The sequence below is a fragment of the Cricetulus griseus genome, chromosome X (assembly GCF_003668045.3).
Source record: "Cricetulus griseus strain 17A/GY chromosome X, alternate assembly CriGri-PICRH-1.0, whole genome shotgun sequence".
Lineage (NCBI taxonomy): Eukaryota > Metazoa > Chordata > Mammalia > Rodentia > Cricetidae > Cricetulus > Cricetulus griseus.
In genome coordinates this window covers 49402878-49418102 of record NC_048604.1, presented here as the reverse complement: position 1 = coordinate 49418102, position 15225 = coordinate 49402878, and the positions used below count along the sequence as shown (strand labels likewise).

Below are 15225 nucleotides of genomic sequence, written 5' to 3'. Positions count from 1 at the left end.
ATTTAGTTCTGTACCCCACTTTTTAATTGGATTGTTTGGTGTTTGGAGACTAGCTTCTTGAGTTCTTTGTATATTTTGGAGATCAGCCCTCTGTCAGATGTGGGGTTGGTGAATATCTTTTCCCAGTCTGTGGGCTGCCATTTTGTCTTGCTGACTGTCTCCTTTGCCTTACAGAAGCTTCTCAGTTTCAGGAGGTCCCATTTATCAATTGTTGACCTCAGTGTCTGTGTTACTGGTGTAATGTTCAGGAAGCGGTCTCCTGTACCGATTAATTCAAGGGTATTTCCCACTTTGTCTTCTAATAGGTTCAGTGTAGCTGGATTTATGTTGAGATCTTTGATCCATTTTGACTTAAGTTTTGTGCAAGGTGATAGGCTTGGGTCTAACTGCAGTCTTCTACATGTCTGCAACCAGTTATGCCAGCACCATTTGTTGATGATGTTCTCTTTGTTCCATCGTTATAAATTTGGATTGTTTGTCAAAAATCAGGTGGTCATAGGTGTGTGGGGTAATATCAGGGTTTTCAATTCTATTCCATTGGTCTACCAGTCTATTTTTGTGCCAATACCAAGCTGTTTTCAGGACTGTAGCGCTGTAATACAGCTTGAAGTCAGGGATGGTGATGCCTCCAGAAGTTCCTTTATTGTATAGGGATGTTTCGGCTATCTTGGGTCTTTTGTTTCTCCATATAAAGTTGAGAATTGTTCTTTCAAGGTCTGTGAAGAATTGGGTTGGGATTTTGATGGGGATTGCATTGAATCTGTAGAGTGCTTTTGGCAAGATTGCCATTTTTACTATGTTGATCCTACCTATCTAAGGGCATGGGAGATCGTTCCATTTTCTGATATCTTCTTTAATTTCTTTCTTTAGAGACTCAAAATTCTTATGGTACAGGTCTTTCACTCTTTTGGTTAGTGTTACCCTAAGTTACTTTATGTTGTTTGTGGCAATTGTAAAGGGTGATGTTTCTCTGATTTCTTTCCACCAATGTGTCATTGGTGTATAGTAGGGCTACGGATTTTTTTGAGTTGATCTTGTATCCTGCCACTTTGCTGAAGGTGTTTATCAGCTGTAGGAGTTCCCTGGTAGTTTTTAAAGTCACTAATGTAGACTATCATATCGTCTGCAAATAGTGAGAGATTGACTTCCTCCTTTCCAATTTGTATTCCCTTGATCTCCTTTTGTTGTCTTATTGCTCTAGCTAGGATTTCAAAGACAATATTGAAGAGGTATGGCGAGAGTGGACAGCCTTGTCTTGTCCTGATTTTAGATGAATTGGATTGAGTTTCTCTCCATTTAATTTGAGGTTGGCTGTTGGCTTGCTGTATATTGCTTTTATTATGTTGAGGTATGTTCCTGTTATCCCTGATTTCTCCAAGACCTTTATCATGAAGGGGTGTTAGATTTTGTCAAAGGCTTTTTCTGAATCTAGTGAGATGATCATGTGTTGTTTTTTTTCCTCAGTCTGTTTATATGGTGGATTACATTGATAGATTTTCCTATGTTGAACCATCCTTGCTTCCCTGGGATGAAGCCTACTTAATCATGGTGGATGATTTCTCTGATATGATCTTGTATTCGATTTGCTAGGATTTTATTGAGAATTTTTGCATCAATGTTCATGAGGGATATTGGTCTGTAGTTCTCTTTCTTAGTTGTGTCTTTGTGTGGCTTGGGTATCAAGGTTATTGTAGCCTCGTAAAAAGAGTTTGGCAATGTCCCTTCTGCTTCTATTTTGTGGAACAATTTGAGGAGTATTGGTATTAGCACTTCTTTGAATTTCTGGTAGAATTCTGCAGTGAATCCATCTGGCCCCGGGCTTTTTTTGGTTGGGAGACTTTTGATGACTGCTTCTATTTCCTTAGAGGTTATAGGTCTGTTTAAGTTGCTTATCTGTTCTTGATTCAATTTTGGTAAGTGATAACTATCCAGAAAATTGTCCATTTCCTTTAAATTTTCAAATTTTGTGAAGTACAGGTTTTCAAAGTATGACCTGAAGATTCTCTGGATTTCTTCAGTGTCCGTTGTTATGTCCCCCTTTTCACTTCTGATTTTATTAATTTGCATGATCTCTGTCTGTCTTTTGGTTAATCTGGATAAAGGTTTGTCTATTTTGCTGATTTTCTAAAAGAACCAACGCTATGTTATATTGATTCTTTGAATTGTTTTCTTTGTTTCGACTTTATTGATTTCTGCCTTCAGTTTGATTATTTCCTGTCATCTGCTCCTCCGGCATGAATTTGCTTCCATTTTTTCTAGAGCTTTAAGCTGTGATGTCAGATCTCTGGTGTGGCTATTCTCTAGTTTCTTCATGTGAGCACTTAGAGCTATGAACTTTCCTCTTAGTACTGCTTTCAAAGTGTCCCATAAGTTTGGGTATGTTGTGTCAACATTTTCATTGAATTCTAAGAAGTCTTTAATTTCTTTATTTCTTCCTTGACCCAGGAATGTTGCAAATGCATGTTGTTCAATTTCCATGAGTTGGTAGGTTTTTTGCACTTTGATTTGTTTTTGATTTCTATCTTTAAAGCATGTACCTGTTGAGGTTTGCTGTGTTGCCAAGAATGTGGTCGATTTTTGAGAAGGTTCCATGTGTTAATCCCAATTGGGTTATAACTTCTGTTAGTTCCTTTGTCTCTTTGTTAAGTTTCTGTCTGGTGGTCCTGTCCAGGGGTAAGAGTGGAGTGAGGCCTTATTTGTGATTTGAGTTTTAATAATGTTTCTTTTATGAATTTGGGGCATAGATGTTTAGAATTGAGACTTCTTCCTGATGGATTTTTCCTGTGATGAATATGAAATGACCTTCTTCATCTCTTTTGATTGATTTTAGTTTGAAGTTTATCTTGTTAGATACAAGGATAGCTACCCCAGCACGTTTCTTGGGTCCATTTGATTGGAGTATCTTATCCCAACCCTTTACTCTGAGGTAATGTCTGTTGTTGAATTTGAAGTGTGTTTCTTGTATGCAACAGAAGGATGGATTCTGTCTTAGTATCCAATCTGTTAGCCTGTGTCTTTTTATAGGCGAGTTAAGACCATTAATATTGAGGGAAATTAAGTTCCATTCAGTGTTTATTCTTGTTTGTTTTTGGTTTGTTGTTGGTACTGGTATTGTATGTGGATTTACCCTGCCTTTTATTTTGTGTTTTTGTAGAGTGGGATTATCTATTGCCTATGTTTATGCAAGTGTAGTTAATTTCCTTAGGTTGGAGTTTTCCTTCCAGTACTTTCTGTAGGGCTGGATTAGTGGTTACATATTGTTTAAATCTGGTTTTGTTGTGGAATATCTTGTTTTCTCCATTTATAGTGATTGAAAGCTTTGCTGGGCATAGTAGTCTGGGCTGGCATCCATGTTCTCTCAGAGTTGGTAGAATATCTATCCAGGTCCTTCTGGCTTTCAGAGTTTCCATGGAGACGTCTGGTGTAATTCTGATAGGTTTGCCTTTATATGTTACTTGGCCTTTTTCCCTTACTGCTCTTAATACTTTTTCTTTATTCTGTACGTTTGGTGTTTTAATTATTATGTGACGAGGGGACTTTCTTTTGTGGTCCACTCTATTTGGCATTCTGTAGGCTTCTTGTACTTTCATTGGCATGCCTTTCTTTAGGTTGGGAAAGTTTTCTTCTATGATTTTATTGAATATGTTTTCTGCAACTTTGAGTTGGGTTTCTTCACCTTCTTCTATACCTATTATCCTTAGGTTTGGTCTTTTCACGGTGTCCCAAATTTCCTGAATATTTTGTGTTATGGTTTTGTTAGACTTCAGATTTTCTTTGCTTGACGAGTTTATTTCCTCTAGTTTGTCTTCAGCATCTGAGATTCTGTCTTCCATCTCTTGTATTCTATTGTTTATGCTTGCATCTGTGGTTCCTGATTGTTTACTAAGCTTTCCACTTCCAGAATTCCCTCAGTTTGTGTTTTCTTTATTGTCTCTAATTCAGTTTTCAGGTCCTGAACTGTTTCCTTCAGCTGTTTCATTGTATTTTCTTGGCTTTCCTTGATTTCTTGCATCTTTTGGTTTGTCTTTTCTTCCATTTCTCTGAAGGATTTTCTGATTTCCTCTCTTAGATTCTCTATCATTTCCATGAAGTTGTTTTTAAAGTTGCTCTCTTCTGCTTCTTCTGTGTTGGGATGTTCATGTCTTGCTGGTGTATAGTCCCTAGACTCTGGTGGTATCATATTGGTTTTCCTGTTGTTGGATGTGTTCTTATATTGTTGTCTTCCCATCTCTTGTTCCAGTGGGTACAGCTGGTATCACTTCTTTTCCTGGTGTGTATGGTTCTGGTGTTCTCTTCAGGTGTGTGCAATTGACTTTGATACTCTAATGCGTTTCAAGTTGGGTGCAGGCAGGTCTGAGGCACTGGCTCTCCAGATGGGTGAGATCAGCACTGGCTCAGAGATGTCAGCAGACTCTGAGTTACTTGGTCCTCAGGGTTCGAGTCATCCTGTCGAAGATTCCTGGGGAGGATTTGCCAGGGTGGGCAGATGGAAGTTGGGCCCAAGTTAGGGGCAGAATCAGCTCACCTCTGCACTCTCTGGGGGACCAGAATGGCCTAGCGATCTCAGCGGAGACAGGATCCCAAGGTCCTCAGGGACCGATTCTGTCTGCCTGCAGTTCCCAGGGCGGGATTTGCCAGGGCGGGCAGGCGTAAGTTGGGTCCAAGTTAGGGGCCAGATCAGCTCACCTCTGGACTCTGCACTCTGTGGGGGCCCGGAATCCCGAGTAAACTTATTTCTAGAAAAGCAATGACCTTTAAAATTGATAGCTGTGCTTTCATTCTCTAAAAGATATTTGGTGCATAGTAGGCACTTAATAAATGCGCAAAATGGATTGGATAAAGAATAGACAAAAGGAAAACTACAGGGTGGACTTCTGTTTGTGTAGAAGCTGATTTTAAAACATTTTAAAATCTAGATTGTTCAGTCTATCTGTGGAAAAGTCTGGTTATTACAAAATATATCCCTCTGGCACTATAAATGCATTCTATATTTTCAAAACTTGGAATTTGAGCTCAATATCCTTAATAGGAAATCTTCTATTACTCAAATGTTCTCTGCCTCCATTTTGTAATAAGAGTTTTAAAAGAAAATTTATTCCATATCTAGAGCTATCATGGAGTATTATAGTAATACGCAATGCTGTACATACTATTCTTATTAATGTTTCATATTTTAAAATATTTGTCAAGATGCATTCACCAGACAATATATAGTTTTTATGTGATTTTCAACTAGTTGCGACAATAATATTTTACAGTTAATTATTTGAAATACTAATTTCTCAGTAGAAATTATTCAAGTTATATGGAAAGTTCATATTTATTTTTAGACTTTATGGGAATTTTTCTGATGTTATAAAAATTACAAACACTATTTTTCAATAGAGTCTGCATTTATGACATCCTTTTATTTAAATGGGCAATTATACCATGTTGCTACCAAAATTTGTGTGAAGGTTAAGTGGATCTCAAATTGATTTTTCTATGTTCTCCAACAATCCACCAGCAATGATATTTAATATTTCAAGCTTTTATTAAAATTGTTAGTAACTAATGTGCTGCCTACAAAGATGAAAGTTTTAAGAACTGATTTGACTCAATTAGCCACATGATATATAGACTCCTTCACCCCCTGTGCTCTGCTAATGCTCATTCCACTTACAATAAAACACTTTTTCTTTACTAATAATTACTCTGTCCATCAAAGTTAAGTAAAATGAGAAACAGTTTTCTCTACCTCATCTGAAATAGTTCTGTTTCCAGTTGGAGAGCATCCAGGCATTGGCAGGTAGATGTAACTGCTTTTAAGAGCCCAAATAGCTATAAAATGTACATTGAAGTAAAAAGAAAATAATTTTCTTTCTATGTGAGCACTATGGAGGAAATTTGGATTTCTCAAGTTGAATTTTAAGTCCATACTGTTTTTTAACTCAATAGGCATGTGAGCTTTAGAAATTTATACATAGCCACAAAAATATAAATGATCAAAGCTTTTGATAGCCAGATAGTGGTGGTGCACACCTTTAGTCCCAGCACTTAGCAGACAAAGGCAGGCGAATCTCTGTGAGTTTAAGACCAGCTTGGTCTACAGAACAAGTAGATCCACCTCCAACTCCAAGGCCTCCAACTCAAGAGATCCACTTGCCTCTGCCTCTTTTGTGTTGGGGTTAAAGGCATGCAAACCACCACCTGTCTAGTTCTGAGTTTCTTAATTAAGTTCCATGTTTAAAAGTTCTGAAGAGTTTTCTTTATTGTACAAAGAATTTGAAAGCAGTCTAGTGAAAGGAAAGGAGTTTGAAATGACTTTTTTGCTCTCTTATATTTGATTACTTTATATGATGGATCTGTGCTACCTCACCACCACACAAGTATATTTAATGTGGCATGTAAATTACCTTGAATTACCCTCTTCATAGAAAGTTCATGGCTTTCCCAGAGTTCCCTGAATAGTTCAGGGTTTTTGAATAGATGGAAGTATGCATTGAATCTTTTGAACCCAGCAGAAACTAGACCTCATAGAACCCTACTCTTTAATATTGTTAGAGCTTTGGTCACTGTTCTGTGGCATCTAAGCCAATGTATCTGGACATTCAGGAGTAAATGCCCCATGATGTTGTCATTCTTACAAATGTCTTAAGTGGAACCTGAGAGAACTATGGTAGAAGTTGACTATAGTTCCACGCTGTGCCCACCATAAAACTTCCCTCTGCATCTTCCTGCATTCTGAACCTGGCCATCTGCTTCTTTTGAGTGTTCTCAAAACCCAGCTTAGAGCAAAATTTTCGACCTAGTAAGTCATTCACAGTATTCTACAGCATATGTCCTGAAATCGGTTATCCTCAATCTTAAATAGTCACATGGAATAGGAACAGTTTAAGTCTCTGCTAATAAAACATACTTCTGACCTTCTCTATAGACATATTCCAGTTAAGGAGATACTTACTTCATCTTACACATAAGTAGAAATTCCTCCTGCCTCAGCCTCCCTAGTAGCTACAGTTGTGTGAGTCACCCATTACATACACGAAAAATATATTGTTTCTTATTCCATTTCATTTATTTAGTGGCAAGTGTGCAAACATTGTATGGATGAGTGACTTCTATTTAATGCCCACAAATTAAAACTATAACAGTGCAATTTCATTGCTTTAGAGAAAAAGTTGATTTGAAAAAAATATGGAACATAATACAAAGAAAAGTGTGTTTTATATTTTTAGTCATATACAAACGTCAATTGAGGATGCAATTATTATTTGTAATATTAGGATATTAACTTATTCAGGATAGAGACTAAGGCTTTGATTATTATTTCATCAATAACAAGTGCTAAATAAGATCTTGCATTAGTGGCAATTCAAAAATTAAGTTTTATAATTAAAATAAAGGCATGAAAAAGTAACATTGTATACAAAGAGCTATATAGTTAAAATCTTTCTCTTTATGTCTTTTAGGTTTAGTTTTGGTTTTCTTTTTTGTTTGTTTGTTTTTTATTCATATTTGTTTTTGAGACAGATACTCACTGTAGAGCCACAGCTGGCTTGGTAGAACATGCTAGCCTCAAACTCACAGAGGTCTACCAGCTTTTTCTCAAAGTGGGTAACACCATGACCAGCATGCTCAGTTCTTTTTGTTTTAATGTGGAATCCCATGTACGATTTGGTGGCATGATTGTGATTGTGAAATATTTCAGGGCTGAAACATCTATCTCTTTTAGAGAATAATAACTGTAAAGATAAGTAAAGCCATGCTGCTTTCCATTTGTTACTGCAAAGAAACTATTCATAGAATTCTGTAACTTCTCACTTTGGAACACAGTATTTTTGAAATCATTTTTAGGCCTGTAAAAACAAATTGGTAAAATTGTATATCACTACACTCACATATTTTAGCCTCCAAAAAAGTATACCAGGATAAATGAGTTGGATAAGACCTTTGTCTTTCTTGTTAGCTTTCACTTCTCCACTGGTTTACAGAGGTTGAGCATCCTGAAATATATATTTTAGTAATCTGCATTGCAAATAATTGCACATAAGTGACCTTTGCAATTTGTTTCTGCCCAGTAAGTTTCTGGCATGAGTCTTATTTTTTTTCTTTTTTTCCCTTTGTGTGTGTTGAGGGGTGTTTAAGGAAATAAAACAATCACTTTAATTCTGTGCTTAGAAATAAAGACTAGTGTCTAAATTCTGCTCCACTGAAACAGGATGTTTAATATCTGTACACAGTGTTAAAATCAAAAATTATATGGTGATACTCTTCATTAATAAAATAAAAATGTATAGGAAGCATGTGCATTTTATGAAAAAGGCAGTTACAAAAGTATTCATTCTTTCAGGTCTATTAATGTCAAAATAGGTTTGAGGGTTGAATGATTTAATTACACTTGTTAGAAGAGAGTGAATGTTAATAGTTAAGTAATATCAAAAAGACCATGGATAAATGATACATCATTTCTGAAATCATGGTATATACTGTAAGTGTCAGTTACAAAGTAATTTTAGGGAAATGGCCTGATTTCTGCATTGTTTCCAATAGTAAAACAAGAGTGGTATGCCAACCAAAATACATTTGCACCCATGTTACAATTTTACTTCTGTGATCACCAACCATTTTTAACTTTAATTTTTAACCTAACTCTAGTTTTTAAATATTTATTTGGCTTCCTCTTTTCTTCATAATTATTCCCTTACTGTTCTCTCAATCACTCTTATGAATTAGCATTCAACAATTATGTAGCCAAAGAGGAAAGACAAGAAACAAATATTCTTAAATATTCATCAAACTTACACCAGACCTCGAAATTTTGTCAGCACATTCATGGTTTTATATTTATTAGTTATAAAAGGTTCATTTTCAATAGTTCTAAAACAGTGTTTGATAGAGATAGGTAGGTAGATAGATAGATAATTATATATAGTTTTAATTTTAGACAAGGTCTTGCTGTATAGCACAGGTTAAACTTGAATGTGTGATTACAAGCATGAGCCATCACATGGCTATTTACATTTTATATGACATGAGAGATGACAAAATGAAAATGCCAATGAGGGATCAGTGTATATTTTAAGCATAACATTTGAAGAAGGATACACTGTCATGGAGAATCATCAATGAGAAAAAATGGTATGTAAAATGGGAGCAATTCAACAAGACACACTCAGGTGTTTCTCTATGATGTTCTTCAGAGGCAACGGCATCCTTTTCCTACAGGTATTCAGTGGGCATCTCTGAATTGACAGTCTTAGGACTTGTTCACATGGTAATTCAAAAAATTCTCTTTTGGACTGCTTTAGAGGAAGAACGTGAAAGGAATGTCAGAGAGACCTTTCTTCCTTCTGTTCCTTCCCTTTTCATATGGGCTATGTATATTTTGTATGTATTTCTGCATGTGTATAAATGTATAAATTCCCACATGTAGAAATGGAGGTAGTTTTCTGATGTATATTTAGCAAACATATTCTAACAAACATGTATACATGTTATACATTAAATATTTCTGTCCAATTGAAAGATTTTCAAACTTGGTAAGCAATATAACTATAGAAACTCTTGTACTGAATTGTATGACATGTCTTGCACACCCCATATGTCATGTATTGAAGGCTAGACAACTAAGTTCCTCAGAACTGAAAGTTCCTCAGAAAAGGTATATTTGTAGAAAGAGCCTTGAAAGGGTAATAAACATTTAAAAAATTGTAAGGTATATCTTAATGCTACATGACAGGTGACTTTTTAAGAAATGGGGATTTGAAAACACACAACCAAACAGGTGAACAATTATATGAGGACACAATAAGAAGGCAGCAATCTTCAAGCCCAAGAGAGAGAGACTGCATAAGAAACTAAATATCCCAATACTTTTCACTCAGAATTCTAGCCTCTGGATGTGTGAAAAAAAAAATAAACCGTGTTGTTGAAAGTACTTTATAATGGCAGTTCTAGTAAACAAATATATAAATATATTTACAGAAGAAATGGTTTTATTAAGATTTGTCATCTAGTGGCTACCTCTGAAATATCATTGGACCACATTCCTTAACGCAAATTACAGCTTTACAAAGAATGCCAGAGAGCAATATGAAAAACTGTCGACCATGCACAACAATATGGTGAAGCTCTATGAGAACCTGGGAGAATACTTCATTTTTGACCCAAACACAGTAGCCATAGAAGACTTTTTTGGTGATCTCAACAACTTCAGAACCCTATTTTTGGTGAGTAGTATATTTTAAAACATGGTGAGTCATGTTGTTTATTTTTTGAACTTGTATTGATATCTTTATATATCTAATAACTGTACTGATTTCAGGTTATAGATTTTTATTCTCCTGAAGGAAAGTCAGTTAACAGCCACACTATTTGTCATTTGAGGTGTGCTCTTTTCACTCAAACAGTTATTTGTTAAGTGGGACTCTGTTAGTCAGTGATATTGTCCCATTAAATGGTTTAGACAATGTTAGATAAGAATAGGCTTGGAGGAACCACTTCCTAGTTCTTAAGATACAAATCAGGGTATATCTCAGCAGTTGAATCAACAACTCTGATAATAGTACAAAGTACACCAAACTTTGTTAAATACCATAATTACTTTTCAAGTCTTTGCTGAGAATAAAAGCTGAGGTTGGCCTTTGACCCTTAATGAAGACACGTATTTAACTTTTCAGCTCACCTATAATTAGTAATCTGATCTGCTAACAATATGATAGCTCATAAGAAGTAATCAATTTTCAAAATATAAAAGTTATAACACATGAACAACACTCCTATCAGTAGTTTTACTTTCTGTAGTTCAGATCAATTATAGATCTCAATAATTAAATAAAAGATTCAAGAGGTAAACAACTCAAAGGTTTTAAATAACGTTTATCTTAAGATACTGCTATAATTTATTTCTTTCATCATTATTGTTAATCGCTTACTGTGCATAACTTAACTGACATGCAAACTTGGTGTGCAACTTATTGACAGTCTTGAACTTGGGTTTGCTCATATAACCTCTCTGAGCATTGATTTCCTGTAATCTATAATGTGCAGATGAAGGGTATTATTATTCATTCTCTGACCATTCTTTCAATTATTTATTGAGAATCAACATGATTTGATGTTCTGGGCCAGAAATAAAGGGAAGAAATAGTTTGTCTCCATTCCGTGAGTACAGCCAGTACATGCATTAGAATTTACTGTGTCCTGACATATAGAAATATGCTAGGATATAGTAATAATACAAAGTAGGAATTGCCTAATTCTGCCTGTGGTGGCCAGAAAAGCCTTCATAAGGACCTTGACATTTGAGCAGAGTCTGGAAAAATCCATAGGAATTTGACCAGCAGACTTTGACAAGCATGTTTAAGGGTTTTACACCTGACCTATAAGTCAAAGACTCCTAAATCAACATCTCCAGCATCAGGCAATCACTGATGCTCACCATGTACCTGTTTCATGGTGAGCTTAAAGTGATTTCACTCTCTCAGGGGAGAGAAGAACCCTGAAAGAGAGACAAAAATTGGAATCGCTAGAAGTTCCCATTTTCTTAGTGCTTTGTGTGTTTGGCCTCAGGGTTCTTAGCGCTAAAAGCATATTGGACTATAGATGGAAGCAATAAAATACCAGTAGTGCTGAGAAGAAAATAAGAGTTCTGATTCATGTGCTACCAAAAATGACTTCCAAATGAGCTCAGAGTTTCATCTTGGGAGATCTATTTGGCATGTGTAGCATAAACAAAATGCACATACCAAAAAAAGGTTCCTCAGAGAGAGCTATCTTCTGAGTGATAAGAAATACAGAAAGAAAGAAAAGAAGCTGACATTACGGATGAAGTCCTTTTTCAAATGATGGAAAAAGATATTAGGTAATATCTAGGGAGTGGTGCTCTTTGTTATTAATATCATTCATATTGTCTATCATTCAGCTAGTGAGTATATTGAAGGTAATCAAAATGTAAATATATATGTATCTGATATATATAATATATATAATTAAAAACATCTCAAATTTCATAATGTATACTGCCTTTTTAGTTCTTTTACCTGAGATTTCATCAGTTTTTAAAATGGCATATAGGCAACATTAATTAATAACTCTTAAATTCAAATTGAATGTTTTATGGGAGAACCTCAATTCCATATTTATATACTTTCTAAACATTGTTTTTTTGTTTATCTCCTTTATGCTTCAATCACTCTACTAGTTCAAATAGTTGACTACACAAATACCCTTTTTTCTTTTGAGATATTTTGAATAGAATATTCAAAACCAGTGAGCCTTATATGTTTCACCACCATACAATATAAAAATTAATTTCAGCTGTTGGGAAAGTGTTTGAGGCTAGTATTTTACCTCAATAACTTTCATAGCTCCAAATAAATTATAGAAAAGACTTCTTTTCTCTTTTAAATCTGTCAGTTTCCTGCTGCTTCTGTCTGTGTGTGTGAGTGTTTTTAATAAATAATATGTTACCCAGGAACTGAATAAATATTTGTTCCGTATAGAATGGTCCTCATTCTATACTTCATATATTAGAAATATAGGAATAAAGCTTTGCAAAGTTGTTAAATGTATTGACTGAACTAAAAAGATGTTTTCATAACTATTAATTATCCCAGGAGATTTTCCCCCAGCAAAACAAATACATGTAAGAATTTATTTGATAAATAATCCTGGTAACAGCTCTTAAATAAGCAATAAAATGGTGAAGTGTTAGGAGGCTGAATTGTAACAGGCTATCATGAAGTTCTGTGTTATTGTATAATAATAATGCTACTTCTGAAATAGTTTTTGACTCAATCTAATTTTTTCCCAATTTTTTCTAAATGTGGACACTATGTTAGTTTGAGACCTCTACCATGTGCCAGCTTAACTGTAATACTGACTGTATTCCTTCTACATTAGGAAACATCAAATCTGGAAGGTAGAAGCAGAAAAAAACAATGGGTTCCTAAGAAATACTAGACTGTGACAGAGCAGAGAGAAACTTTTGTAATCTAGGATCAATACTAAAGAAAGTCTGACAGAGTATCATGTAATTGTTAAACTAGTTAGTTGCTGCTACAGGGAATTATAACAACTAAGGCCAAATATGTGTGGTTCTCAGAAATAAACTTCCATCTGTGTTAAAAAAATGATTCCTTTAAACTCTTAGCTTTGTTTTGAAACATGGTTTTATGTGCTCAGGCTAGCCTCAAATTAATTGGTCTTCCTGCCTCCATCTCGTTAGTGCTATGATTACATGCATACACCACAATGCCAAGTTTCCCCTTTAATTTTACAAAAACAGAACAAAACACAGAAAAGCGGCTGCTCGAAGTATATGAAATGTTATAGGAAACTGCATTAATTCTAGAAGAAAATCCAACCAACATGAAAAAAAAATCTGAACTTCTTGTTTGGAATCTCTGTATAACCATGTTCATTTATGGATATACTTAAAATTTTGATGTGTAACTCTAATCTCTAATTATTTTAAAACCTCATATTTTATGAGTGTTCTGCCTGAATGCATGTCTATTCATAACTTGAATACCTGGTGTCCTCAGAAGCCTAGATCTAGAGTTACAGATGGTTGTGAGCAACCATGAAGTTTATAGGAGGTCAACCTAAGTCCTCTAGAAAAGCAGCCAATCCACTGAAACACTGAGGCATTTCTCAGGCCATAGACACACTTAATTTTAAGAAGTCCTCACCTGTCTTAGGCCATCATCTCCTTGACAATGCCTTGATTGTCCCTGAGTCTAAACTGGAACTGGAAAATGAAAATGAGCATCTTCAATTAGTTAGACTCGAGACTAAATTGATAATATTCAGAAAAATTTTCCTCCTTTTATTAAAGGCAATTTAAATTTAAAGAGGCAAGGGAGAATTTTTACATAAAAATATTGTCAATAATTTCTAATCTAAGAGGACTAAGTTACTGTGACACATTTTAAAACCCTCATCTCCCAAGTTCTTGGCATTTAAAGGGATGGTTAGTACAGTACCCCTTAAAAAAGAAAGGGAAAAATGATGGACTTAGTAAGAAATGAAATACATTTTTAACTAAGTCTTAATCAGTAATAAAACCATTGTCTAGAATCTTATCACTCCCAAGCCTCTAGTAGATGCCTCATAAGTTTATTTCTCTTTTCTTTGCCAATAAACTGCTAATTGATATTGTGAAGATGACCTTGAAAAACTGCAAGATCCTCATGTGCGTCTTGAATAATTTAGTTTTCCTTGTAAGCTAAAGGTCTCCAAGTCTCATCGCTTAGGAATTCAGAAGCAGGTTGCCTTAGTAACAATAATCCAAACATTCCTAATAATCTCTTCCCCCCCCCACGTTCAAACTGAACTCAAACTCCTATAGCCTATATTCCAGTGGGCGCATCTGGAGTAGCCACACACATGCATACATGCTGACAACATGTTATGGTTACCCTTTGACATTTGCCCACAAGCCAGCTAGGAGACTGAACAAAACAAAAGTCACTGCCTCTCCCAGTTTATCATATATTTCTCTAGTTCCCAGCTGGACAAGATTTTTTTCCTGATAAAGCTGTTTGGAGTTGCCTTCCACAGAAATATGGACCACAGGTCCAAGGGTATAATATCCTTCTGTGCCAATTTTTTTTGCCACAAATCCTTTAGTGCATAAGTAGTCATGATTCATAGAACACTTCATAAAAACAGTTCCTTTCCCTTCTCTCCCGATCCCCTCCTCCTTAGATGTTTTCAAAAGTGTTTTCAGTCCTAGCTACCTGAAATACTTTCTAATACCATAAACCCCTTCACTGCCCTCCTTCCTCTCTTTTGTTCAGTCATCGAAGCTTAGATCTTCCTTGTCCCAGAAATCAGGAATAAATAAAATGCCAGCATAAATCCTGTCATGCAAATAGAGCCCTAAGGGCCTACCAACTCCCTCTAGTTAATCACATACACCCAGATAATTCCCTTTTGAGCTCAGCTGGGACCACCCTAGCTACATAGCCTTCGGTGTTTTTTGATCTATTGCAACTCTTTGAAAACCGGAGATCCATGTAAAATATATGGTAACCTTATTGAATAGAATATTTGACTAGAATTCCTTATTCCCCAGCTGTGTCAGAAAGACTTGAGTGTATTATATATAGCTATCATTGACTTCTCCTTTACAAAAAGATGTCAGCTATCAGCTGTGATATTCTGTTTGACTATTTACTTTGGGCTAGAAATGGATGTCCTCTTTTTTCTGACAGGATTGTTCCTTGTATAGAAAAA

At 35.4% G+C, this 15225-nt stretch overlaps 1 protein-coding gene across 8 annotated transcripts in view; it reads left to right on the top strand.

The window, feature by feature from the left end:
- The window catches only part of LOC100768845 (protein diaphanous homolog 2), a 735817-nt gene that overhangs the window by 520206 nt on the left and 200386 nt on the right, over positions 1-15225 (top strand). For all 8 annotated transcript variants that reach the window (XM_027433000.2, XM_027432999.2, XM_027433003.2 and 5 more), the window contains one exon: positions 10047-10211. In XM_027433000.2, coding sequence (XP_027288801.1) covers positions 10047-10211 — 165 coding nt within the window. The remainder of the gene's footprint in view (positions 1-10046; positions 10212-15225) is intronic.